Below are 25,798 nucleotides of genomic sequence, written 5' to 3' on the forward strand. Positions count from 1 at the left end.
CTTCCATCACACATGAGTAAAGAATAAAGGCTCATTTTGTTATTTTACCATTCTGGTTACTTTTTCTTACAAGAGTACAGAGCAGAAGTGTAACACACATGAACGGATAGCAGGCACTGCTGGGTGGTCCGTCTTACCCCACGTTTTTTCTTGTCTGAGTTTTTGACATTTCCCTCTTTAAGAGCATCCACCACCTAGATGTCTTTAATTTGAAATTTAGTCTTTACACATATCAACAGAGGAAGGATTGAGCATTCCGAAGACTATAAATAATATGAATTACGAGAGCAGTGTAGCAAGATATGCGGCCTCAAACCTTAGCTGGTCCGTCTTACCCCACCTTCCCCTACAAACATAGGCGTTGTCATGGCTACACTTCTTTGGAAGGACGTTTCTTTATGTGAAGATATTAAGTGAATGACACATCAGACACATAACACATTAAGAACGATGATAATGCACCTTTAACTACCTAAAAAGTTGCAGAGTGGTGGCCGCATTCGACTGCACATTCAGAGCTGGTGAATGCTCTCTGATATGCAGGGCCTCTAAAATGAACAATTTCTTTTGGTCAGTGCAAGATTCGATAATACTTGTATTTTCAGTTAGGTCAGCTCTGGTGAGAGGGCGTTTGTGCACATTTAGCATATGGGCCTTTGGTGCTCCTTCAGCGAGGTGCATTGTCAAACGTCGTGACAGCGTGGTTGTAGTTGCACCAACGTAGTCGATTTGGAGGGGCCTGCAATCCACCTCGGGGCACACGAATCGGTACACTACGTTGGTGCGCTTCAGTACGCTGTTGCTAACCGTCACATTATTCTTCATGAACAAGTTGCTTACTTTTTGGTTCTTGTAATAAATGACTAAAACTACGCTCCTATCTGGGTCGGTACAGGTCACACAACTTGACACGATGTCATGCATCACTCGCTCATCTACCTTGTACGACTGGGACATCTGGTTGAGGTAGTAAAATTTAAGAGGTGCCTTTCTGACAGGCCGCGTCTTTCCATTTCTGTCGTTTTCCATAACTGTCGATATCTCACTATCTATGTCATGGTTGGAGAAGCCGTTGTTCACAAGAATTTGTCGAACTCTTTTCAGCTCAGCGTCTAACAAAAACCAATCTGAACATGTGCGAAAGGCCCTCCTAATAAACGACCGTATCACACTAACTTTGTAACGGTCTGGACATTCACTTTTGGCATTTAGACACCGGCCCACATCAGATGGCTTCCTATACACTTTTGTCACGAACCTACCAGTGCTGGCGTCTATGTCGACGTCTAAAAATGGTAACCGATTCTGAACGTTCATTTCAGTAGTGAATTTCAGCACCGATTTTTGCTCCAAGACACTCTTAAGTTCGTTTAGCTGGTGCTCGTTCTCAATGTCCACAAAGATATCATCAACATATCGACAGTAAATGAATGGCTTTTGAACGGTGGGACATCTTAGTACTTTGTTTTCCAAATTGCACATGTACATGTTTGCAAACAGTGGCCCCAGTGGTCTTTAACCAAACGTGTATTAAAGAAAATATATTGCCAAAATACACACACACACATATATATATATATATATATATATATATATATATATATATATATATATATATATATATATATATATATATATATATATATATATATATATATGTTACGGGTCATATGCTAACTTGGGCAGTATGCAAACTGCCCGGGCAGTATGCATACCGCCCGGGTAGTATGCATACTACCCGACCCCTTGGGCAGTATGCATACCGCCCAAGCAGTATGCATACCTCCCGGGTAGTATGCATACCACCCACCTTTCTTCTCACGGGCAAGATGTTTACTCGGGCAGTATGTTGACTACGCTTCGTGAGGCTTGTTAGTGCAATAACTCGCGTATATATGTGAATGACAAACGTTTTAACCTTCCGGGTGGTGGTGGGGGGGGGGGCATTTTTGTCCCCCCTTAGTTTTTTTCGATATACCTCCAGAATTCCGCTGCGCCGATTGCCACCAAACTTTCAGTACCCTCCCGGGATCGTAGCTATTATACATTGTGACCAAAATTTTCCAAAGGCTATGATAGGTTGGCCGCTAATGACGTCGGAGTGACGTCATTTCTGCCATTTTCGACCCAAAAAAGGTTTCGCGGGAAGAGCTGTCAGGCCTACAGCTTTATAGACACAGAAAGTGTTTAACCCGCGCCCCAGTGGCGGTCTCGGCCAACTTCGCCCTAGTGGGGGGGGGGGGGGGGGGCATATGTTACCACCCACCTCTAACTCAAAAACTAAGAGGGCTAGAAAGACGCAGTAAAAAGCAGTCGATAGTCCTTAATGCGTACGTTTGAAAGTATTTCGGTCATTTTTTCACCTTAGAGCAATATTGGGGTCACCAGAGGTCATCAAAGGTCAAAATTTGCCAATTGTCATTATATTTTTCAGAAAACATGCCGCTATCTCATGAACTATGGTAGCTAGAAAACGCATGGAAGAGCAATCGATAGCTTTTGAACTCTTCTTTTGAAAAGGTCATTATCAATATTGACCTCAGGTCAACGGTTTAGCCTCCAGAGGGCAAAACTCCAAAAATAGCTGTTTTTACGAAAAGTGTTTTTCGACAATAACTTTCGACTACAAAAAGCCACAACATTTCTATTGCCAGAATCGTGTTCCCCTCGCCGAGACGCGTCGAATGAACTATAATTTGACCTTGAAAGGTCAACTTGAAAATTTGACCTCAGGTCAAGGTCATGACCTTACCGGAAAAGGTCATGTTGCATATCAGTCGATGCGTCTCAACAAGACAAACACAATGAGACCATCCCCAGCGTTTTATCTCTTTCCAATCGCGAGTTATTGGCAAAAAACTGTTTGTAGCCTCAAGTGACCTCGGATGACCTGTCTAGAGGCTATCAGCAAAAATGACACCTTGGTCATCACGAGTGGACTAAATCATTGTGATTCTGAAATATTTGGACTGTTCCGATGCGTACACACGGATCTAGAGGCATTTTCATTTTTCTCCATTGACTTGCAATGGAAAGGTCACGCCACTGACCTGACCTTAGGTCACTGATATAAAAAATCCGAGATATACAAATTGTAGGCGCCCATAACAGCATGCAATCCACCAAGTTTGAAACCTTTCTGACAAACACTGTAGGCTGGACATGATTGCAAACTTTTTTAGGCTTGGTCAGTTAACTTGACCTGGTGACCTGACCTGACATGACCTGGGGTCAAAAATTTCACACATTATCCAAAATTGATGTACCAAAAGCTACCCCAAGCGGCGCGGCGCTACGCGCCGCGGTTTTTTATTCACACGCAAAAACGCGACAGGGTGGTAACATATGCCCCCCCCCCCACTGAGGCGAAGGTTAAGAATAGGTATAAAAGGTGTCGAATTAGAGGGCTACAAAACTGCTATTTCGGATTTTTAAACTTTAAGATTTTGACCCCCCAAAATCAAAAAAGTAATTTTCTTAATATAATAGGCAAAAAATCCAAAAAAGTTGTTTTTTGAATTTCGAAAAAAAGCGGAAAATATGTGATAGGTAGTCCCTACCGCCTTCTATCCACATACCAAATTTGATATTGATTCCTCTTTTTTGGCAAAGTTATAGCGAAAAAAGAACTGTTCAAAGTTGATGACGTCAAATTTTGTCGTCGTCGTTTCATTTTACTCAGTTCACGCTTCACAATGACAAAATGACTTGTTGGCCACTGGTTATTCAACAATGGATTTGGGAAAAAGTAATTTCAACACTTTATTCCAATCCTCATTCCATCTTATAGATCGATCAATCACGTTGGACGACAAAAATTCTTCTCGGTCGATCTATGTATTGTTATCTAGAGAGCCATTTATATTCTTAATGTGGACATGGATTACACAACTTTAAGTCGGACAGCGGGCAGTAGGGTAGCCTGGGGCAAGACGCCCCAGATAATTTATTTTGCTACATAAATTTTGTCACACATCACCTGGAAGGCCAAATTTGTGCTCAATACGTTCTTTGGACATTTTACCTTAAATTGCACCCCTCAAATTCATTCACTTATGATCGGACTCCAAGCTAGGAAGTGATTTGTGAAGCAACTGCAAATGGGGCATTTTGCCCCAACCCCAGGGCAAAACGCCCCACGGCCTGGGGCAAGTAGCCCCATACTTAAGATTAAAGATTTAACATGGTAGTTGGCTAAATCTTATGTGAGAGGTCCGTTAGATCTCTGGAGGCACGGCACTGAAGTTAGCACATTCCATCCTGTCAGGTGTTCAGCTATGACACTATTGTATGAGCAGGTTTTTCACCTACCTCATTAGACCAAATAATAAATTATTGCAATGCAAATGTTAACAAAATACTTCCTTTGCCATCCAGTTGCTGAGAAAAATACACATAAAGGCATAGAAACTTACTGTTCGCCAGCTACCGAACATTAGAAAGTACAAAACATGCAATATGCCCGAACAACACATGAGGTAAAACGCCCCAGGGGCTTTTTGCCCCGCGACCTACTGGGGCGTTTTACCCCATCACGTAGTTCGGTCAGAGAACAACGCCTTGCACTCCAGCAAGACATAATTTAACACGAACCAACCCGGCATGATAAGCGTTAGACAATAGTTGTTCAAAACACATAAAAGTCGTTAACCTGATGTGGACCATAAAAGAACGCCATGATACATAATCTGACAACAAAACATAAAAATCACTTAAAAAACACATTTTTGGCTATATCTCCCGAAAGAGTCATCACAATTTCTTTCCAGTCTGCTCATATAATGATCATATAGTGCACGTTATATAGAAGAGAGGATGTTTCCCCAGAACTCTGCCAGTTCCGAGAAACATCGGTGAGGCGTTTTACCTCGGCGGGGCGACTTGCCCCGGTCTACCCTACCTATGCAAACTGCCCAAGCTTTTGGGCGGTATGCATACTGCCCAAGGGGTCGGGTAGTATGCATACTACCCGGGCGGTATGCAATACTGCCCGGGCTGTTGGGTAGTATGCATACTGCCCGGGTAGTTTGCATACTGCCCAAGTTAGCATATGACCCGTAACATATATGTATATATATATATATATATATATATATATATATATATATATATATATATATATATATATATATATATATATATATATATATATATCATTCAATGCGGATTGACGAGAGGATCACGATGCTGCCCTTAGTTTGTTCCTATCTTGACTAGTTTGAAAGTTATTCGCGAAAAACTCCATATCTAGCGCCGCCATTTTGACTTTTTTTACCCCTGTGACGTCATCTTTGACCTGACCTGAAAATGACCTTAGTAAAAATTGTAGACCTTGTCCGTGCGTATCCCATGCCGTTTACCGTTTGTCGCTACCTTGCTTCGTTCTCGAGATCTAAGGGGGGCGGTCATTCGCCCCCCCGTCGGTTCTAAGTTGGCGCAGACCCCCGTCGGTGCGCGGGATATCAAAATGGGCCTAGTGTCTGCCGGACCTTTAGTTACTTTCCCTTTAGGGATGGGTGTGACATAGGTATAGATGTTTCCAGGATGCCGGTTAGTGGTGTCCATCGGAACTTGAATCTTCGGAATTCCGATTTTGTCCAATGTCCAATTCGGAATTTGGTTGGACCGTGGCAGCAGGCTTTGGACAACTTTGGACAATCGCTTGCCCCCGCCCCTATGACCCATCCGGGCCAACCTGGGTACCGGTCCCACTTGAAAGGGACCGGTCGGCCGCCCGGGCGGGCGAGGCGCCGGCCTGTCGGGTCGGGTCGGCGCTCCCCTCGCCCGGGCGGTGGTTAGGGGGCACCCCCGGGAAAGATGATTTTCCGGGGGTGCGGGCGGGGGCTCGCGGCCCGTCTGGAGCGCCGGGGAGGTATCCACCAGATCTCCCCGGTCCGGGGAGGTATCCCACAGCTCTCCCCGGGGCCGGGACGGCATATGCCATGGAACGGCACCGTCCCGGTCTGGCCAGACGGGCCGCCGTACAAAGTAAGGGGGGAGGCCGCAGGCTGGCGGAGCGCGTGTGGTCCAGCTGTAGTGGTCGGAAGGTCTGTCGGGGCGGCGGGGTTGCGCGTGGGACCTGGTGTGTGTGTGTGTTTATTTCGGTGATGCTCTGTTTCGTTTTGTTTTGTTGAAGAGGTGCCTCGTAATAAGTTTATGCTTTTGCACCAATTCAACTTTATTTCTGTCCATTGTCCATGCCCATAATCATGAATAAACGACAAACAAACAAACAAACACCTCAACATTTTTAAAAAGTAATCGTGTTTAACATTGATTGTTGGAAAGCTCAGCTTTCCATATGATTAGCACTTTTGAGCTGGTAACGGTAGATGAAAAGCAAATTAAATAACAGTGTTGAGGTTTAACTATTGCGTAGGTGTCGGACATCTTTGGACAAATGGCTGGCTTGGACATTTTTGGACGGACAGTCGACGTAAGCATTGGACATTGGACGGACTTTGGACAAAGGTTTTCTGAAATTGACGCCACTAATGCCGGTACGGTAGCAGTGAATAGTGATCAGACTAGAGTTGACTACACCAAGTAAAGGCAGGCCAATGCCAAAAAGTACCTTTGCATATGGTCTATAGTTATACAGATGCCATCTACGAGTACCTATACCCAATGATTTTGAATGTTTCATGTTCGCCAAGGTGATACAAAGAGTGTCGAACTCGATCGGAGAGACTTTGAAACAGCTGGTCAAGACACGAGGGAGCAATGTTGGCACCGGGGTGGGAGCGTGCGGCACATCAGCGGCACTCAGTTGACCTATTGACGCGTAATAATCGTTCAAAGCATCAGCTGTGACTGTGTGAGGCACCGTGCATCGCTGCTGTTTGCGACCAATCACCGGCTGTAACACACGCCACAGACCACCACGTCCACGCTGCTTATCTCACCAGTGTAATGGGACTCACAGTCGCGGCGAATGGCGGCCCGGCAGAGGCGGTTGACGCGCAGGTATTCGTCCCGCTCTCGTTGTCTAGCGCAGCGCGGCGGCTCTGAAACAGGCGGCGCGCCTCGGTGGTGACGGGCTGTTCCGCCAATCCGTCCTTTCCATCTTCAGGATAGTTGAATCCTTCTCCACCTAGGCAGCAACTTACCGGCCGCACAGACTTGCAAATTGAAATGCGTAGCATCACGTGCACAACCATGCTACACACGCTGAAACTTGTCTAATCGGTTAGTCGCCATTACACACTTCTCAAGCTTCGATCACGTTATGGGTTAAGTCAGTATGGGCTAACTTCAAGCCTGCTACGCTGCCAAACATGCCGGTTGGCATGCCGCAGCATGTGTCCATGTGTTTGCCCATGAAATGAGGAACACATTGACGTGTCATAAACATATCAAAACGCAACGTACTCTGTTTTACATGCAAATTTAATGTGAGAACGAACTTATGGGACACCCTGTACGTATCAATTGCTGGAGCTTGATGCTGACCGAAAACGTGAACACAGCCGGGTCCTTCAGACTCTTGCCAACATTCACCGCTCGGCCCAAGTCAGATATTTCCATTGACTCGCTCGGGCGGCTCACGCGAGAGGTATCGGCGTATGCCTCAACCGTGGCGTGCGTTATATGAGTCGGCCGCTGCCGGATACGAAGGATAGTGTATGTGTGTGTGTGTGGGGGGGGGGGGGTATTTATGCAATATGCATGGATGCGTGTGCGTGTGACTTCACCTGTCACTGGGCGTAAGCCTGTTGGTGATTTATGAAAATACAAAATACAAGATACCGTGGCTAAAGCTGGTCGGAGCCTGAAACAGAGCGGGCTCCTCCGTCCGCACAGCCAGCAGTAAAACGGCCTGTGCCATTGTCACTCCCATTTATTGGATACATGTACGATAAGCCACGTCCGGCCGGCCCCACACGCTGGGCGCCCCCTAAATAAATACCGTGCGCCCCCAGCCACCCAGGACAGGACAAGAACAGCGCGCACTGACGCCACACGATAAAGCTGTCCATTTCATAATCGACCTCGGTCAGGGTCGGATACAAGGGCGGCCGACGCGAGTCCGCCTCTGGCCGGTGCGCCGTTGTACTGAGCGCGCCACGGAGCGAGGACAGCCGCAGCTCAGCCGACTCGTTCCGCGGCGAGCAGCTCGTCTTCACTGCCACGGCTGACCGCCGGGGCCCATGGCCGGCCGGCCCAGCGACAGGCCGGCCACCTGCTGCTGCAGCTGCGAACACAACAGCACACATCGGTCAGCAGCCGCCTCCGCTGCCGGACAGAGGCGCCCCGGGCCCACTCAGCCGGCTCGGCTGCCGGACAGAGGCGTCCCGGGCCCACTCAGCCGGCTCGGCTGCCGGACAGAGGCGCCCCGGGCCCACTCAGCTCGGCTGCCGGACAGAGGCGCCCCGGGCCCACTCAGCCGGCTCGGCTGCCGGACAGAGGCGCCCCGGGCCCACTCAGCCTGGCTGCCGGACAGAGGCGCCCCGGGCCCACTCAGCTCGGCTGCCGGACACAGGCGCCCCGGGCCCACTCAGCCGGCTCGGCTGCCGGACAGAGGCGCCCCGGACCCACTCAGCTCGGCTGCCGGACAGAGGCGCCCCGGGCCCACTCAGCCGGCTCGGCTGCCGGACAGAGGCGCCCCGGGCCCACTCAGCCGGCTTGGCTGCCGGACAGAGGCGCCCCAGGCCCACTCAGCTCGGCTGCCGGACAGAGGCGCCCCGGGCCCACTCAGCCGGCTCCGCTGACGGACAGAGGCGCCCCGGGCCCACTCAGCCCGGCTGCCGGACAGAGGCGCCCCGGGCCCACTCAGCCCGGCTGCCGGACAGAGGCGCCCCGGGCCCACTCAGCCCTGCTGCCGGACAGAGGCGCCCCGGGCCCACTCAGCCTGGCTCGGCTGCCGGACAGAGGCGCCCCGGGCCCACTCAGCTCGGCTGCAGGACAGAGGCGCCTCGGGCCCACTCAGCTCGGCTGCCGGACAGAGGCGTCCCGGGCCCACTCAGCCCTGCTGCCGGACAGGCCGGACAGAGGCGTCCCGGGCCCACTCAGCCTGGCTGCCGGACAGAGGCGCCCCGGGCCCACTCAGCCTGCTGCCGGACAGGCCGGACAGAGGCGTCCCGGGCCCACTCAGCCGGCCCTGCTGCCGGACAGAGGCGCCCCGGGCCCACTCAGCCTGGCGCCCACAACAAGTAGCGACAACACTGCCGGCCGTCTAACTGAGTCGCTGAATATCAGGATATCTCCTGTTATAGGTGAACGTTCTGATTCCCGTATAAAGCACGTAGCTTCAGTAGGTTCAATTCAATTCGTTCAATTCCAGTTCAGGCTAGGCCCCACAGTTTAGGTCCCAAGTGGGTTCAGATTCGCATACATAGCCCCATAAATAAACATTATACAATCCCATGCAATATCCCGATGGCGACTTCCATGACTAGTGTGAAGTCCTAGCTATCCGGCTGGCTGACCTGCAGCGGACTGTTGGCCGGCTGTGGCGCGCCGCTCACCGGCTGTGGCGCGTACGGTCCGGCCAGCAGCTGCTGCCGAACAGAGGGCACGGGGCCGTCAGAGCGGAACAGAGGGCACGGGGCCGTCACAGCGGAACAGAGGGCACGGGGCCGCCAGAGCGGAACAGAGGGCGCGGGGCCGTCAGAGCGGAACAGAGGGCACGGGGCCGTCAGGGCGGAACAGAGGGCACGGGGCCGTCAGAGCGGAACAGAGGGCACGGGGCCGTCAGGGCGGAACAGAGGGCACGGGGCCGTCAGGGCGGAACAGAGGGTGCAACTGCACATGCTGTTGTTGAGGAGGTGAAAGCGGAGGTGCTGTTGTTTTTATTCAAGATCATAAAATATCAAGTCACCAGCTCAACTTCAGTGGCTACGCTTAAAAACTTTAAGGTGACATGATCGATCACCTTAAAGTTAAACTTGACATGACATAAGTACCGTCTCAAATACAGGGTGGACCAAAAAGGATGGAAACATTTTAAACTCGTATAAAACATGCAATATTGCATGCAGGTGACTGAAAATGATACCAAACGAGAGTACATTTTGTGGAAATTCATAATGACATCATGCTCAGCTGCTTTCTCTCGTTTTCAGTCTCTCACAGTAGATGTTCGAGGAGACCACCTTTGCGAGACAGGCACAGATCGGCCCGCCTGGCGGCTGACGCGATAGCCCGACGACACAATGTCCTCTGGTAGCCTTGATGATCGCTCTCTTCGGGCCACAGAAGCTTGCTGGACCTTCTTTGTAGACCTGGCCCTTGAGATGACGCTACAGAAAAAAAACCATAGGGGTCAAGTGAGCAGACGGGCCAGTTCCGACTGGCACCGCGGGATATCAGCCGGCCACCAGAGTGGTTCTCGATCCACTTGAGCATTGTTTTGCTATGTGAGGAGACGCACCGCCTTGCTGGAGCCACATGAGGTCCAAGATACTGCCATACGTCGCTTGATCTCACTTCAAGAACTTCTTTAGCGTCGCTTGGTAGGTCAGCCACGTTGTTGTTGTTGTTGTTGTTCCCCCTGGGACCTCCTTACGGAGGACCATAGCCGAGAGGCTCCCTATGACGAAGGTAGCCGGCCTCCAAGGCAGCCACCAGGTCGGCGTCCCGCAGCCGCGACGGGTCGACGTAAATGCTGCCAGTTAGCCGCAGGCGGGCGCCAGCGAGGGCCGGGCAGCGGAGCAAGACGTGCTCCGGCACGTCCGCCTCCTCCCGGCACACGGCGCAGAGCGCCGCGGGGCACCGCTTATCGGGGCACTGCAGGCATGCCACGGAGGGGTGGCGGCCGATCCGGTGCAGGTATTGGAGCGAGCGGCCCCAGTGGCCCGCCCTCAACTGGTGCACCGAGATGGCGGCCTCTCGGTCCTCTCCGGGGATGGGGAGCGGCAGGGTGCTCCCGAAGATAGTCTTAAAAAAGGAGTCGGGCCAGTTTTCGCGCCACTGACGTGTGGCCGTCCGATGAACTGCCCGTGTCAGGGACCGAGCGTCCGAGGGCACGGCGCCCTGGGGCAGGGTGGCCGCTTGTTTGGCCGAACAGCCACGTCGCTCCCACCCTCGAACCGAAGTGGAACTGGCCGGTCTGCTCAACCGACCTGACCCTATGGCTTTTTTCCTGTAGGGTCATCTCAAGGGTCACCGGTCAGGCCTATTAAGAAGGTTCTGTAAGCTTTAGTGACCTGAAGAGAGCGATCACCAAGGCTGTGCGAGTCATACCAGAGGACATTGTGTCGTCGGGCTATCGCGCCAGCCGCCAGGCGGGCCGATCTGTGCCTGTCTCGCAAAGGTGGTCTCCTCGAACATCTACTGTGAGAGACTGAAAACGAGAGAAAGCAGCTGAGCATGATGTCATTATGAATTTCCACAAAATGTACTCTCGTTTGGTATCATTTTCAGTCACCTGCATGCCATATTGCATGTTTTGTACGCAGTGTCCCAAAATTATATTTTGGCTTGGGTGTCAGAGGGGAATGTTTGTCACTATAAAGAGGGCTAAGAGTGGAAAATAGCCAGTTAGAAGTGTACAAAAAAGAGCAGAAAACAGATATTAACAATTAATTTGTGAGTGTTGGAGGATGTGGGACTGGGAGCTGCCTTAAAAGATCATTGAATCGTATATGGAGGGAGGTACAAGGTGCACACAGATGCTCTTAATTGGTAAACTAGGGAGTGAAAAATCGCTCTGGAAAATTGGAGGTTAGAGTGGAAAATTATTTTGATTTGGATGTTACTTCCCACCCGAACTGGCAAATTTTGGGACACTGTTTATACGAGTTTAAAATGTTTCCATCCTTTTTGGTCCACCCTGTATCCCCAACAAATAGTTTGAACGTGAAGTGGAACTATTTGAGACAGTCTTAAATCCTCTATTTAAACTATTTAAACCCTCATTTAATGCCTAAATAAGGGTTTGTGTCAGTTTATGTCAGTTTTTGACGGCATAAACTGGCATTAACTAGTTTTTGCCACCGACTGGCATAAACTAAGTTTACGCCGGCATTTTGCCAACCCTGACTCGGCAACCTATTAACCGGTCCCCAGCCGTGCGCCAAATTTGAGCGCAATCGGCCAAGCCGTTTTCAAGGTCTGGAAGGTACTCCTCGGGGCTCGGGCCCACATGCACGTGCGCACATGCAGTAGCAATCGTGACATATGGATATGCAATATATGCATTGCTCGGTGGGAGTCAACATGCGTGCCACGTTTCAGGATAATCGCCCCAGTCACTGCGAACTTGACACCTCTTCCTTTTGTATTTTGCACGTGCAGCGGGGCTCACTCACATGCATCAAGAGTATCCGATGTTTGGTAGAAAGGCTGCGGCCTAGGTTATATACGACTCCGAGTCGAATCATGAACCGATTAGTTTACTTCCCATATTTCTCATTGGTATCCTACACTGAAAACAGTTTAACTCAAGACCGGCGAGTAAACCGGTGTTTCGCGGGTACCCCTATCCGCAACCACTTTTAACCACCCTCCCAGGAGTACAGTAATGTCCCATTGCAGTGTAGTCGTCCCTGCTCTCAGCGGACATGTTCGCTGAGAGCGGTTATATCCGCTCAGAGCAAGTACGACTACACCGCAATGGGATCTAGCACTTCTCCTGGGAGGGTGGTTAAAAATGGTTGCGGATAGGGGTACCCGTGAAACACCGGTTTACTCGCCGGCCTAGGGTTATATTGTTTTCAGTGTACGGCTTCAAACATGTCAAGGACTAATAAAATCTGGTAATGGCGATAACTTAAAATCAGAATTCGACGATACACCCATATCAGCATGTCAGTGATTTACAGACGCGCAGGACCGAGTTGAACTTTGCCACCGACTCACTGTCGATGGCTGGCCGCCGTGCACGGCTCACCTGGAAGGGCGTCGTCCGCTGCAGCGGCGCGCCGCCGGCCGGCACCAGGCCGTACGCATAACCGCCGAGCGGGTAGCCCGGCCCGGCAGGGGCGCCCGTCACCGGCGGGTAGCCCGGCGCGCCGGGCGGGTACCCCGGCGCGCCGGGCGGGTACCCCGGCCCGGCAGGGGCGCCAGTCACCGGCACCGAGCCGTAGCCGGCAGCCATCGAGCTGGCGACAGGCGCCGGGGCGTATCCGCCGGCAGGCACGCTTGGAAAGCCGACCAGGCCCCCGCTCCCGCCTGTCAGGGACCGAGGTGGAGCTGATCAGAGTCGCGAATTGGATACACACAGAGCAGCTGGTCACACAGGTCACCCGCCACACGCAATTATCGCAGGTATCGCAAGTCACAAACAAAACTGCACATGCACTGGCCAGACAGAAAAGTCAATAGATGCGAGAGGTGAACCTGAGACCTCATAGGAATTCAAGACAAATCTACATGTTAGTATCAATGATCCTTGCGGATTGGCGTGGGTCGAATTCAGTCGAATTGTGCGTCAGCTGGAGCAATACCTCATATTCCTGTTCCAGTTTTGACACCTTCTCCTTCGCCAGGCTAATGGACGCGCTGACGAGGTCGTGAGAGGCCCTGTCCACAATGGAAGTCACTTCTTCGCTGTTCATATCGAAGTGGCACTCCCACTTCAGCTTAAAGCCTCGAGGGACAACGCGTTCCTTCTGGCAGGTCTCCAAGAACTTCATGTGGGACTTATTCTTCTCAGACAGCTGTCTCAGACAGCATTTCTGAGCAGTGTGGACCTTCACACCCAGTTTGGGTACCAACGGCTGCTACCAGAGGCCGTAGCCGTGGTGTGTGCACCGCGGTATGGCTGCAATAAATGGCTGCGGCTCACCGAACAGGGGATGAAGCTGATCGCTGACTGTTCCTTCCGGGGATTCCACGAGCACGTAAGCAAGTCGGAGCTGTTCCATCTAGCTCTGGACGTCATGGAGTGGAATAAGAGCACGTACTTTTTTATCTTCTGGTGATTTTTATGTTTATATGTCGTATTATTTGGCGCAGCGGAGAGGCCTGTATTTTCTGATGAAGCCATGAATACACATGGTGAAACGTAAAGTTGCTTTAATTTCTATTTAAATGGCCAATTGCTAATTTAGGCAAAATATCTTCATTCAAACAATGACCATTAAAAATCACGGCATGTTGTGCTTTAGAAAGCTTTCTGTTGAGTTTTTCGATTCTTCTTACCAATGCTTTTAAGTCTGAATTCAAGTTGAACAATAGTTCACCGAGAGGCATGTGTCATCGTTTATATTGACAAGTCATTGACGTTTCGGATAATCGACTATATCCATTTTCAAAATGATACAACGCTAGTTCTATCTAACCATAATCCATTTGGTGTGGGTATATTTAGCATTATATGTAATGACTCTACAGTTTACAGTTCACGATGAAAAAGACCGTTCTGGTTTTTAACAACACCTTACACCCAATATCACAAATCACGATAGGCCGCTGGCTAGAGTTGTCCGTGCAGAATGTGCGCCGGCCGGTGCGACTACACAGGGCCCGAGCGGGTGACGATCGCAGGCTCCTCTCCCGTGACTAGATGACTAGACGTGGGTCGAGCCGGAGCGGTGTTTCGAGCCGGCCAGCTCAAAGAACAGCACGTATGCCTTTCCGCTGTTGACGTTTCTCTGATCCATCACGTGGACCCGCGAGTCGTTGTACTCGTACCACTCTGCCGTGTACGGGTGTCGGCAGTAAGCGGTGTAATGTCCTGAGAGCAGCGTGCCAGAGTGGTTCGCCACGCCGTATAGGCTGTACCGGCAGGGCGTCTGTCCGGCCGAGTAGGGCGACAGGTCCAGACCGTTCATCGAAAAGTCGACAGTGGTGTTCAGCTTTCCGACGAACCTCTCCTGAGTAGAGAACCGCTTCAGGTGCACCACGAGGATGCGCGGGAACTTCTGGATCGAGAAGCTCCTGGTGCACTTTTGGCGCTTCTGGCACTTTGAGCAGGTCGGTTTTTCGTCGCCATCGAGCACCTCCTCTTTGGTGAACAGGTCAAAACAGGCCTGTAGGCGCACCTGGCCACTTCGTGACGGGATTGGCAGACTCAGATCCCAGAACGGGTCGAAGGTAACCGATTCGTGGCCACATACCGTGCACCGCAGGGTAGCCTTGAGCTGGCCCACGAACAGGTCAACAAACTTGGAGTTTTCCAGGCGCAAGAAACGTTTCCAGGCCTCCATTGACTTTTGACTGGCGCTCATTGAGTCGTCGATGTCGGTCGTGATCGGCTTTGGCCGGCTCGTCACCCGGTTCACGTCCTCGTGAAGTCCCTCCAGCAGATATCTGAGGAATTCCTGCGCGTCCTGCTGCTGGGAGCCCATGAAGCGCGGCGCGAGCCGTTGGATCATCGACTTGAGTGGTGCGGTGGTGAGCACCCGCTCCGTTTCGTCCGAGGATGTCCACATGTCGCGTATCAGAGCGCAGAATGTGTTCATGAGGGACCCTTTCGTAGCGGCGGCCATTTTGTTTATACTAAACACTAAACAGACACACTGAGGAACCAGAACGCTGCACAAGCTCATTCACATGCTATCAGTTTTAAACTCAACAGAAAGCTTTCTAAAGCACAACATGCCGTGATTTTTAATGGTCATTGTTTGAATGAATATATATATATATATATATATATATATATATATATATATATATATATATATATATATATATATATATATATATATATATATATATATTACAACTGGTACTAGAAAAGTTTTTTTTCTAGTACCAGTTGTAATATATATATATATATATATATATATATATATATATATATATATATATATATATATATATATATATATATATATATATATAAAGTTAAATAACTTCAGACGTTTCGCTGATGTATTCTCAGCTTCATCAGATAATACAATGGCCATTCCGTTTCGCCAACGGAATGGCCATTGTATTATCTGATGAAGCTGAGAATACATCAGCGAAACGTCTGAAGTTATTTAACTTTTTTACCTATATGGCCCTTTGCTGATACGTATATATATATATATATATATATATATATATATATATATATATATATATATATATATATATATATATATATATATATAAAGTTAAATAACTTCAGACGTTTCGCTGATGTATTCTCAGCTTCATCAGATAATACAATGGCCATTCCGTTTCGCCGAGGGATACAGTTATCGTCACAACCGAGCCGCAATTGTCTTACAACCGCATTAACGTGCGACTGAATTTACCCGACCACTGATTTGGAGATAATCATTAGATAATTCGTATCCCGGTATTGAGTAACATAGATCGTACTACGCAGACAAAAAAAAAAAATTGAGCAATACAAAAATCACGTATCGTTGTGACCCGACAACTCAGGTCTCCATAGGGTCCACATTCCGGTGCTGCAGACCTAACCGTTTCTCTTGTTCAGGCTCTCACATCCTCCTCGCGTTCCCAGCAGGCTCATCCACCGACGCTCCCTTGCCCTCCGGTATTCTACATTTTGCCGCCACACGCGCTCTAACCCTACGACGCGTACGTCGCTCACGTTATGATCTGCTGAGCGGAAATGACTGCTGACAGGGAGAGGGACGGCTGGATTTTCAGCTCGTATGGAGGACAGATGATTTTGGATACGGGTATAAAGACGCCCGCCGGTCTCGCCCACATAGCATACACATTTACATACGTCGCACCAGATGCCATACACAACATTCTCACTTCTGCACCCGATTGTCCTGTCATACGTCGTTACACACCCTGGACTCACGCCTGCCACTCGCTCCACATCTCTGTACATGCGCTTGCAGGTCACACACTCCTTTCCACAGCTGTCGATCTTGCGTTCAGTCCCGCTCGATACGGCACCTCTCGTTTTCCTATGAACAAGTATATCGCGTAAATTTTTACCCCGTTTGTAGGCAATCATTGGGTCCATGGAGAAGATCTGGCTCAGTCTTTCGGATCTCTGCAGTAGGTGTCTCTTGCTTTTCAACAGTTTTGTCATGTTTGGAAGGAACTGGGAAAAGGTGATGGCCATGGGGACCCGGCCTGTCTTGTTGTTCTCCGGTGCCTTACTACCTGGTTGCTTACTTGATCTTGTCAACCTTACGCAGCTGTCGCTCTACAAAAGGTGCCGGGTACTGTCGCTCCATCAGTCTCGCCTTCAGGTTCTCCCTGTGTCTCTGGTAGTCCTCCTCTTTCTGACAGATCCGTTTAAGTCTCAGGCCCAGGCCGTATGGGACCGCCTTCTTGGTGTGAGTGGGGTGGTCTGAATTGAAATGGAGATACGACTTCGAATCGGTCGGTTTCTCAAATAGATCTGTCGACAGATATCCCTTCTCACTCAGCTTAACTATTACATCCAGAAATTCTAGATCTGATTCAGAGCTGCGGAGATCCACCTGGATTTTAGGATGGATTTGATTGGCGCTGTCATGAAAGTTCTTGAGCTCCTCCTGGCCATGGAGCCACACCCCGAAGATATCGTCTATGTAACGCAGATACAGCATAGGTTTTAAGCGGACCCCTTCTAGAAGTTGTTGTTCCCATCGCCCCATATATGTACAAGCATAATTTTTGCCGAGCCTCGAACCAATGGCCGTGCCATCAGTCTGAATGAACTGGCGGTCGGGAGTGAGATTGAAGTTGTATATATATATATATATATATATATATATATATATATATATATATATATATATATATATATATATATATATATATATATGTTACAGGCAAAGTGAAAACTCGGGCATTTTGCAAAATGCCTAGGCAATTTGCAAAATGCCTGACCGGCTAGGCATTTTGCAAAATGCCCAGGCAATTTGCAAAATGCCTGACCGCCAGGCATTTTGCGAAATGCCTAGGCAGTTTGCAAACTGCCTGACCCACCAGGCATTTTGCGAACTGCCTAGGCAGTTTACAAAATGCCTGGCGGGTCAGGCATTTTGCAAAATGCCTGAGTTGTGATTGATTTATTTTACCGTTTTTGTTTACCACAGGCGTTGACCATGTCGCTCCCATGTGCCTGAGCCCCAAACACATTCAATATTTACGAATATACCCACGTCTTGCGCCACTTTCGTCGAGATGGAACCACTACTGAATGGTGTAGATTAAGCCAACGTCTCCCTATAATTTTCGTATACGGAGTGGTAGCCGTTCGTGTGTAGGAATGCTGCGATGGGGCGCGGAGCATGGCACAAAGAAACATGGGCGCGGAAAAACGCGGCGACCAGCCGAATATTGACCCGACATTCTTCGTTTCCCGTGCTTATTTACATCACGGCAAGAGAGGGCCGCAGCGACACGGGGTTGCCAGCGATCGATAGAACAGAGACAAGCGTATCCAATTAACATTTTTGTTAATCACGTGTCACGTGGAAAGAAATGGTCTATATCTTGAGAAATCAGCCATTTTTGGTACATTTCAGGAAAAACAGCATTTAAAAAACAATGGCAATGCATTGGAATGAGATGAGATACATTCCATAGACAACAAGAACATGTGGCTTTTCCGCTTTTCCAGAAAAGCAAGTTTTTGGTCATCCACGACCCACGTGCACACCTTTGTAATAAAAAGACGATTAGAAATTACAAGTTTTACATGCAACGGGCATGTTCATCTTTACACAGTCACAATGCATTGATAATGTAGACGTGTGGCTCGCCAACCAAGCTACCATACATCGAAAGAACATTCTTTTCTGATCAATATCCACACAAAGTATTTCCAGAGTCATCAAGGCTCTTAGAAACATAATCGTGTTTAACGCGTGTTTACCGATAAAACCGCGCCGGGCGCCCGGTAGCCGGCGCGTCGGCCGGGCCGCTCGCGCTGCCTGGGGCTCAGTGACATTGAACTCGGCAGCGTTACCCGGAGAATGTCTCACTGTGTGTCCTCTCACTTGGTGCATATCGCTTGTGATTAACCCCTGTTGGCGGCACTTACAATGATGCTTACGCATCGTCGCTGTTGTGAGTTCGATGTCAGGCATTTTGCAAACTGCCTGAGAAAATAATTTCAGGCAGTTTGCAAAATGCCTGGTGGACCAGGCAGTTTGCAAACTGCCTAGGCATTTTGCAAAATACCTGGCCGGTCAGGCATTTTGCAAATTGCCTGGGCATTTTGCAAAATGCCTAGCCAGTCAGGCATTTTGCAAATTGCCTAGGCATTTTGCAAAATGCCCGAGTTTTCACTTTGCCTGTAACATATATATATATATATATATATATATATATATATATATATATATATATATATATATATATATATATATATATATATATATATATATATATATATATATATATATATATATATATATATATATATTAAAACTGGTACTAGAAAAAAAAAACAGGAAAAGAAATGTCGGGAACAGCAGCTGCAGCGCCAGGCACAGCGCCGACTTGCCTGTGGATCCGCCGGGCTGACCGTAGAGGGCCAGGATCGAGTCGCGCGACAGCACGCCTCCGACGGACGTCACTGCCGCCGCCGGCTGGCCGAAAAAGCTGGCCTCCTCGCTGTCCAGCTGAGCGTCGCCTGCCGCCACCGGCTGTAACGCACACCACACGCACTCTGGTCAACGGACCTGCCACTGCGGCCAGGGGGCCAGTCAACGACTGCCCAACAATAATAGGTACTGCAGCTACAGCCCACATGGCACGCTGCATCAATTCACCCGCGCCCGCACTGCTATCGATAGCCGGCAGGACGCCTACTGCTTGACCTGACCTGACTAGACCCACTCCAATTACATGAAAACATCGTCTGTTATCAAAACTAGCACGAAATTCGTAATCAGCATTCAGCACCCCAAAAACCCCAAATAACTTCACTTTACAAACTTCTAGCAGGTCCCAATTTTCCCAGCTTTTAGGTTGTTGACATGACCCGGAAGGTCAAGCAATTATCTAGGACCAGAGCCACGGAGTCGATGGATTACCTAGGACCAGAGTCACGGAGTCGATGGATTTTTTTTTTGGGGGGTGACTTCAACTCCAATTTCGACTTCAGCTTCCAAAATCGACTCCGTCTCCGACTTTAGCTCCGATTACGGACATTCCTCGTTACCTCGCGCCCCGTAGGGGAGGGGGAGGGGGCGGGGGCAAAACGCCCCCCTTGTCCTTTTCCGTCGATATCTCCTTAACGACTGTATACGATACCGTCATCAAACTTTCAGGACCCCTCCGGGCATCAATTTTACACATTGTGACCAAAGCATTTATCAGAGGCTATGATAGGTTGGCCGCAAATGACGTCATGTTTTACCATTTTCGACAAAAAAGGTTTCACGGAAAGAGATGTCAGGCCTACCGCTTTGAAGATACAGAAAAATGTTCAAGACATAAAAGGTGTAGAATTAACAGGGCTACACAAATGCTCTCATATTTCGGGAATTTTTGAATTTTGAACCCTAAAAACATAAAAAGTGATTTTTTGGATATCATAGCCAAAAAATCCCAAAAGTTTTCGAATTTCGAAAAAACGGAATATATATGATAGTCCCTCCCACCTCCTACCCACATACCAAATTTGATATTGATGCCTCTTTATTTGGCCAAGTTATAGCGAAAACACTGTTCGAAATTGATAACGTCAAATTTTCAAACTCATTTTTATCAATTCTAGACAACGTAGCACAAAACAAAGATCACCATTACACTCCCCGCGACGAGCTGCATCGAACTGATACCACTTATATTTATCAGCTTTAAAATTTGACCTAATTTGACCTGCCTTGACCAGACCTTCACCAGAACATAACCTTAACTGGCCATCAAGGTTGTCTGACCCACATAATCTCTTTTGTCATGTAAAATGGACCATAAAACATGTATTACACGACACTTTCATATTTTGACCCTCAGTGACCTGACCTCTGTGGCCTGACCTGGTATCAATGACCTCAAGTAGCAAACTATGTGTTTTACGGACGATTCCCCCCATCGATGATTTTCAATAACATGCCTTTTACTCGATTTCACAACACATTTCTTGAAATGCATGTAAAGTTGAAAATTCGAACTTTGACCTGACCTGTGACGTTATCGGTTCGACAGAGGTCAACGAAATTGGGTCACAAGGTAGTTCTGTGTTAGGGCTATCCAACGCCGTTTGAATTTAGAAAATCGGCCAGTAACTTTCCGAGATCTTAGGGGGATGGGCCGAAACGCCCCCCCCCCTACGGGTGGTAGGGTCCACCGATAGCCGTACGGGGTGCGGGTTAAGTCCATATCGTGATTATTAAGTTCATGTCAGATGTTTTTTGTCTTGCCCGCAAGAATCCGTTGCGCGTTCCAAGACTATCTGCAAGACTATCTGGAAACAACTTATGGCCAATTGGGGGGTGGCCACTTTACCCCGGCCACTTTGCCCCGCGCATACCGTCCGAGACAACAATATTCGAGCTTAGCTATTAGTGGGGTAAAAAACATTGAAATTGGTAGTATACATGTACGATAACCATGCAATGCATGGACAAGAACGCTTATGAAAATTCCAAACGGTTATGGAATAACATAACATTTAAAAATTGTAAACATAGTTGGTAACCTGGCAAGAAATGCTTTTCCGTGTTTCACAGAACAATGGTGATGGGCCTGAGACCCCGGTCTGGCTCATTCGAACGACCGTGAAGAGAAGTATAATTGGAAACCATAAATTGGAACTGACGCCAGCTATGAAGGGCTAAAACGATGGGTGGCCGCTTTGCCCCAGGTAGCCGCTTTGCCCCCCTCTCCCCTATATTGAATCGCGGCACGATATTGGTCATATTGCAGCCATTTCGTCGTAGTGCAGGTTAAAGTGACCAAGGTTGAGGCATATTAGACATAGCGCACATTAATCGTCAGATCGGTTCAATTTCGGGGTGCCGCATGTAATTTAGGCACTGTTCAGCAAGATCGGCATTGCATAAATAAGTAACAACAATTTTCATTTGACATTTCACGGTACCTAAGCCTCATATCACACCCGTAGGCAGTCAGCAACGCAAAAAGTCGGCCCTCTGACTACCCTGACCACCCTCTGCGGCCCTCTGGCCACCCTCTGGGCCCTCTGGCCACCCTCGGACCACCTGCTGACGGCCGCCGTAACGGCAGGGTCCGCCGCCGCGGCAGGGTCCGCCGTAGCGGCAGGGTCCGCCGCCGCCGCCGCCGCTCTCACCTCCGTCCGGTCCGAGACGGGCGCCGCCGCCAGAAAGTCGCCGAACGGGTCCGCCGGAGCCGCAGCCGGAGCCGGAGCCGGAGAGTCTGAAACGGCCAGCACCAGTCAGCGCCGGCCACCGGCCTCGGGAGCCGCCAGTCGCCCAGCACCCCGTCCCCGCTCCGCTGCAGACCAGCAACAGCCGCCACAAATGAGCGCGTCACTCGGGCTCTCATTAAAGGTAGTGTGCCACCTTTGAAAGATTTCCCATTTTATTTTTCCTAGGATAAGAAGCTTCTGTTTTTACCTAATATCGCAAAAAAAATCAAAAATGGGCCTGGAATAGTGCCTTTTTCGCCTAAAAGTTTTTCGGTTTTTAGATATGTATAACAACTGTAGTGGGCTCACCTGCAAACAGGCGTCGGGCAACAATCGCGAATGCGGCGCACTTGTGACAATAAGCAAAGGTCATTATAGTGTTACGACCATACGACGTACGGGAATGAGTTATCAGCTGTCTAATCGTAGACAACACAATGTCGAGCCTTAAACTGTAAGCCCGTATTGGTATTGTTTCTTTTATTTGGCTGTCGAACATTATTTATGGTTTGAAATATGATTTTATGTAAAATAATTGATATGAAAAAGCCGTCTTATAAGTTATGACCCCATTTCACCACACGCAAGTGGCAGAAATGACAATGATCAGCTGACGCATTTTTTCTTGGCCGAAGTCAGAGCGCGCGGCCCGACGCACCACGCGTATTTGGAAATTCCGACCTCGACGAGCATCAGAAGCCACCTAACAGGCGTGTTCGAAACCGCAGGAGATGATGATGAACGGGTTTATCGAAACTTGATTGGATGAGCATATCGGTAATAGCGATTTCAGTGTGTGCATTTATTGTTCATAGTGGTGTGAAATGTGGTTGGGGTACGACCGACAACCCGTCGGGGCGAATTTCGCACTGGGGTACTCAAAATTTGAAGAATTTAAGACGTTTCCATGAGTTTTGAAGGTATGGATAAGTTCTAAAAATCCGGTTCTCCTTATCTGGGCCATTAACTCCATACGGTCCAAGAAAGCTGGCACACTACCTTTAACTGCGGGCCCCCAGACATGGGTGCACTGATTGCGTCCATGGAAGGCAGCCTGTCGCAGTTCTGACCAATTGGCTTGGCAAAAATGGGATGAAATGAGTGTTTAGAAAACGCCTTTTATCGCTATCGGCACGCGCCAGGATGTTCGGCAGCTTCCAACGGATAGCATATGGCGTTTGTGGCCGCCACCGCCTGCGGCTCTCCGGTGGCCGGAGCCCGGGTGTAGCATTTAGCCAGGCACGACATGTGCTGCTCACCGCTCTATCACTTTTCATCGTCAGAACAGTCAAATCATTTTCCTCCACTCCGCAAAGCTGCTGATCCGGACTGGACGGTCACCTTTACCCGACTCCGCCCCAGGAGCAGGCCCATGGTCCGGTGCAGTGACCGTTAGCGGGGCTGGGTGGCCTGTCCACTGTGACGGGCTCAGCCCCGGCCGAATACCAGGATGCCCACTCAGACCAATGTCTCTCCCTAATTCCTATCATCTTTCCGGCTCTACAAAGGTCTCGTTAGACCAAAAGTTCCTTACTCCACAAAAAATGTTGCCGACATGGAAGACGTAGTCTGGCGCTGGACTGAGTGACATTTTAACCCGCGCCCTGCTGGGGGTCCTGGATTTCCACGCCCTGCAGGGGGGGGGGGGTGTTTGAACACCCCCCCCCCCCTTGTAACTCGGCTCCTGGGCCACGTAGCGACACGCGGAAGGCGGCGTTCGAAAGAGCGTAAAAAATAATGACGAAATCACTTCGGTCAATTTTTTGGTCAGGTCAAAGGTCAGGTCACCAGAGGTCATTGAAGGCAAAATTTCGCCGATTTCCAGGTCGAATGTCGAAAATTTCCAAGAAGCCAACGCATAACTCGGGAACCAATAGAGCTACAGCGCCGCGGAAAAGCGCATTCGATAGCCCTATTAACGCCCTTTCTGAGTAATTCTCTCAGATTTGACCTAACGTCAACGGTTTTGCCTGCAGGGGGCAAAAACTGCAAAAATAACCGATTTTTTCGAAAACAGTTTTTCTGCGATAACTTTTGACCCAAGCCTTGTACGAGCTTACTTTTACCGGCATCGTGTTCCTCTCGTCAAGGCGCATCGAATGAACTATAACTTGACCTTGAAAGGTCAACTTGAAAATTTGACCTCAGGTCAAGGTCATGACCTGACCGGAAAGGGTCATGTTGCATATCAGTCGATCCGTATCGTCGAGCTGAACACATCTAAGGCGTTTTCATCGCTCTAGCATGCCTCTATCAAAAGTTATTTACGAAAAACTGTTAGATACCATTTTCAAGTTCAGTGTGTCTAAACCACTTGTAATTCGGTGTTTGGGAGTGTTTATAATGTCTTTCATCCAAAAGAGGCGCATTTCAATTTTCTCCCATTGACTTATAGGGGAAGTTGGGGGAACGCCGAATACTTTTTTTCTGACGCCCGTAGCACGCAAGGTAGACAACATAAGCTATTCTTGTTGGCGTTATTCGAGAGGCCAGTCTTTTGCCTTTCAAACATACCAGGCGCATTTGATGAATTCGCATACCGTTAAGCGCACAAACTAAAAATATCAAAGAAGTGACTTTTTCGGCGTTGCCCCGGACTGCGGGGAAAGCCGAAAATGGGAGAAATGGTCTACGGGGAATGCCGACATTGATGTTTTGCCACTTTATCTCAAACTTTATCCAGAATTTATCAAAGCTGACACGCGTTTTAAGAGCTTGAGGACGCTTGGTGCACACTGGAAGTTATAATTGTGTGATATAATAAGAAAATGCCAGGTAAATAATTCCTTATAGGTAACAGGCCGTTGTGTCGGTTGAAAGTGTAATTTGTGTGACTAAAAATTCGCGTTGCTATTCTACAGCAGTAAAGTCCACGTAGCGTGCTTTAACGTGCTTAATTGCACGTTTTCGGCATTACCCCAGCCAGCCATACTTTCATTTGCAGGCCCATAACTTTTCAACGTGCCGTATAAATTTCAAATAGGCAGCACACTTATGCAAAGACATGCTGAAGACTACTTGACCGAATTGGCCAGACAAACGGTAGCATAATGAGTAAGAAATGCAGCTTCAAAGGCGCATGTAGTACAAGGAACGCGTACCTTGAAAACGCTCTTGGCGCCCTCACAGCCGAAGTATTCCGAATGACGACTCGTAACAAACATGCGATAATTGTAGTCACTTAAGCTTCAGAGCATCACTGACAGGTGGCATCCATGTCTTACGGTTTTCGAAATATCTCGAATTTCGGCTTTGCCCCAACTCCGGCATTGCCCCAACTTCCCCTAATGGGGAGGTCGCAAAATTGACCTGACCTTAGGTCATCGATATCAAAATTATGAGATATACATTTTGTACATGCTATTGCTCTTAGCAATCGCTGAAAGTTTCAAAGCGATCGGTCACTCGGTGTAGCTATGATAGACATTGAAAGTTTTTATGAGGTGAGGTCACTTCAAGTGACCTGGTGACCTGACCTTGAATGACCTTGGTCTGAAATTTTCACAACATGTGTAGAATTGATGTATGATAAGGTGTACCAAAAACGGCGGCGCGGAGCGCCGCCGTTTTCGAGATATTCGCGAAAAACCACAAGGGGGGGTGTTCAAACACCCCCCCCCCCCCCAGCAGGGCGCGGGTTAAGATGATGTGCCTTTTTTA

At 49.0% G+C, this 25,798-nt stretch overlaps 2 protein-coding genes across 5 annotated transcripts in view; both read right to left on the reverse strand.

The window, feature by feature from the left end:
• Positions 1–7,824: 7,824 nt before the first annotated feature.
• Positions 7,825–25,798, reverse strand: part of LOC122379989 (stromal membrane-associated protein 1-like) — a 78,276-nt gene continuing 60,302 nt past the window's right edge. The window contains exons 6-11 of one of the 3 annotated variants that reach the window (XM_043362720.1): positions 22,061–22,146; positions 19,307–19,448; positions 12,996–13,113; positions 12,833–12,953; positions 9,429–9,500; positions 7,825–8,194 (exon numbers count right to left, since the gene is read on the reverse strand). In XM_043362720.1, coding sequence (XP_043218655.1) covers positions 8,123–8,194; positions 9,429–9,500; positions 12,833–12,953; positions 12,996–13,113; positions 19,307–19,448; positions 22,061–22,146 — 611 coding nt within the window. In that variant the 3' untranslated portion in view covers positions 7,825–8,122. Of the gene's footprint in view, positions 8,195–9,428; positions 9,501–12,832; positions 13,114–19,306; positions 19,449–22,060; positions 22,147–25,798 lie in introns of all 3 variants that reach the window. The other 2 variants (XM_043362722.1, XM_043362721.1) reach the window with 2 other exon arrangements.
• Positions 13,453–15,797, reverse strand: LOC122379990 (ubiquitin carboxyl-terminal hydrolase 2-like). Of its 2 annotated transcripts, XM_043362723.1 has the most exons (2): positions 15,734–15,797; positions 13,454–15,455 (listed from the first exon to the last, which is right to left on the reverse strand). In XM_043362723.1, exon 2 carries the CDS (start codon positions 15,432–15,434, stop codon positions 14,454–14,456), a length of 981 nt encoding a protein of 326 aa, XP_043218658.1. In that variant the 5' UTR covers positions 15,435–15,455; positions 15,734–15,797; the 3' UTR covers positions 13,454–14,453. The 2 variants fall into 2 exon arrangements, with proteins under 2 accessions (XP_043218659.1, XP_043218658.1); XM_043362724.1 differs by lacking the exon at positions 15,734–15,797 and having other exon boundaries at positions 13,453–15,421.

This window comes from Amphibalanus amphitrite, unplaced genomic scaffold (assembly GCF_019059575.1).
Source record: "Amphibalanus amphitrite isolate SeventyFive unplaced genomic scaffold, NRLGWU_Aamphi_draft 000088F_arrow, whole genome shotgun sequence".
Classification (NCBI taxonomy): domain Eukaryota; kingdom Metazoa; phylum Arthropoda; class Thecostraca; order Balanomorpha; family Balanidae; genus Amphibalanus; species Amphibalanus amphitrite.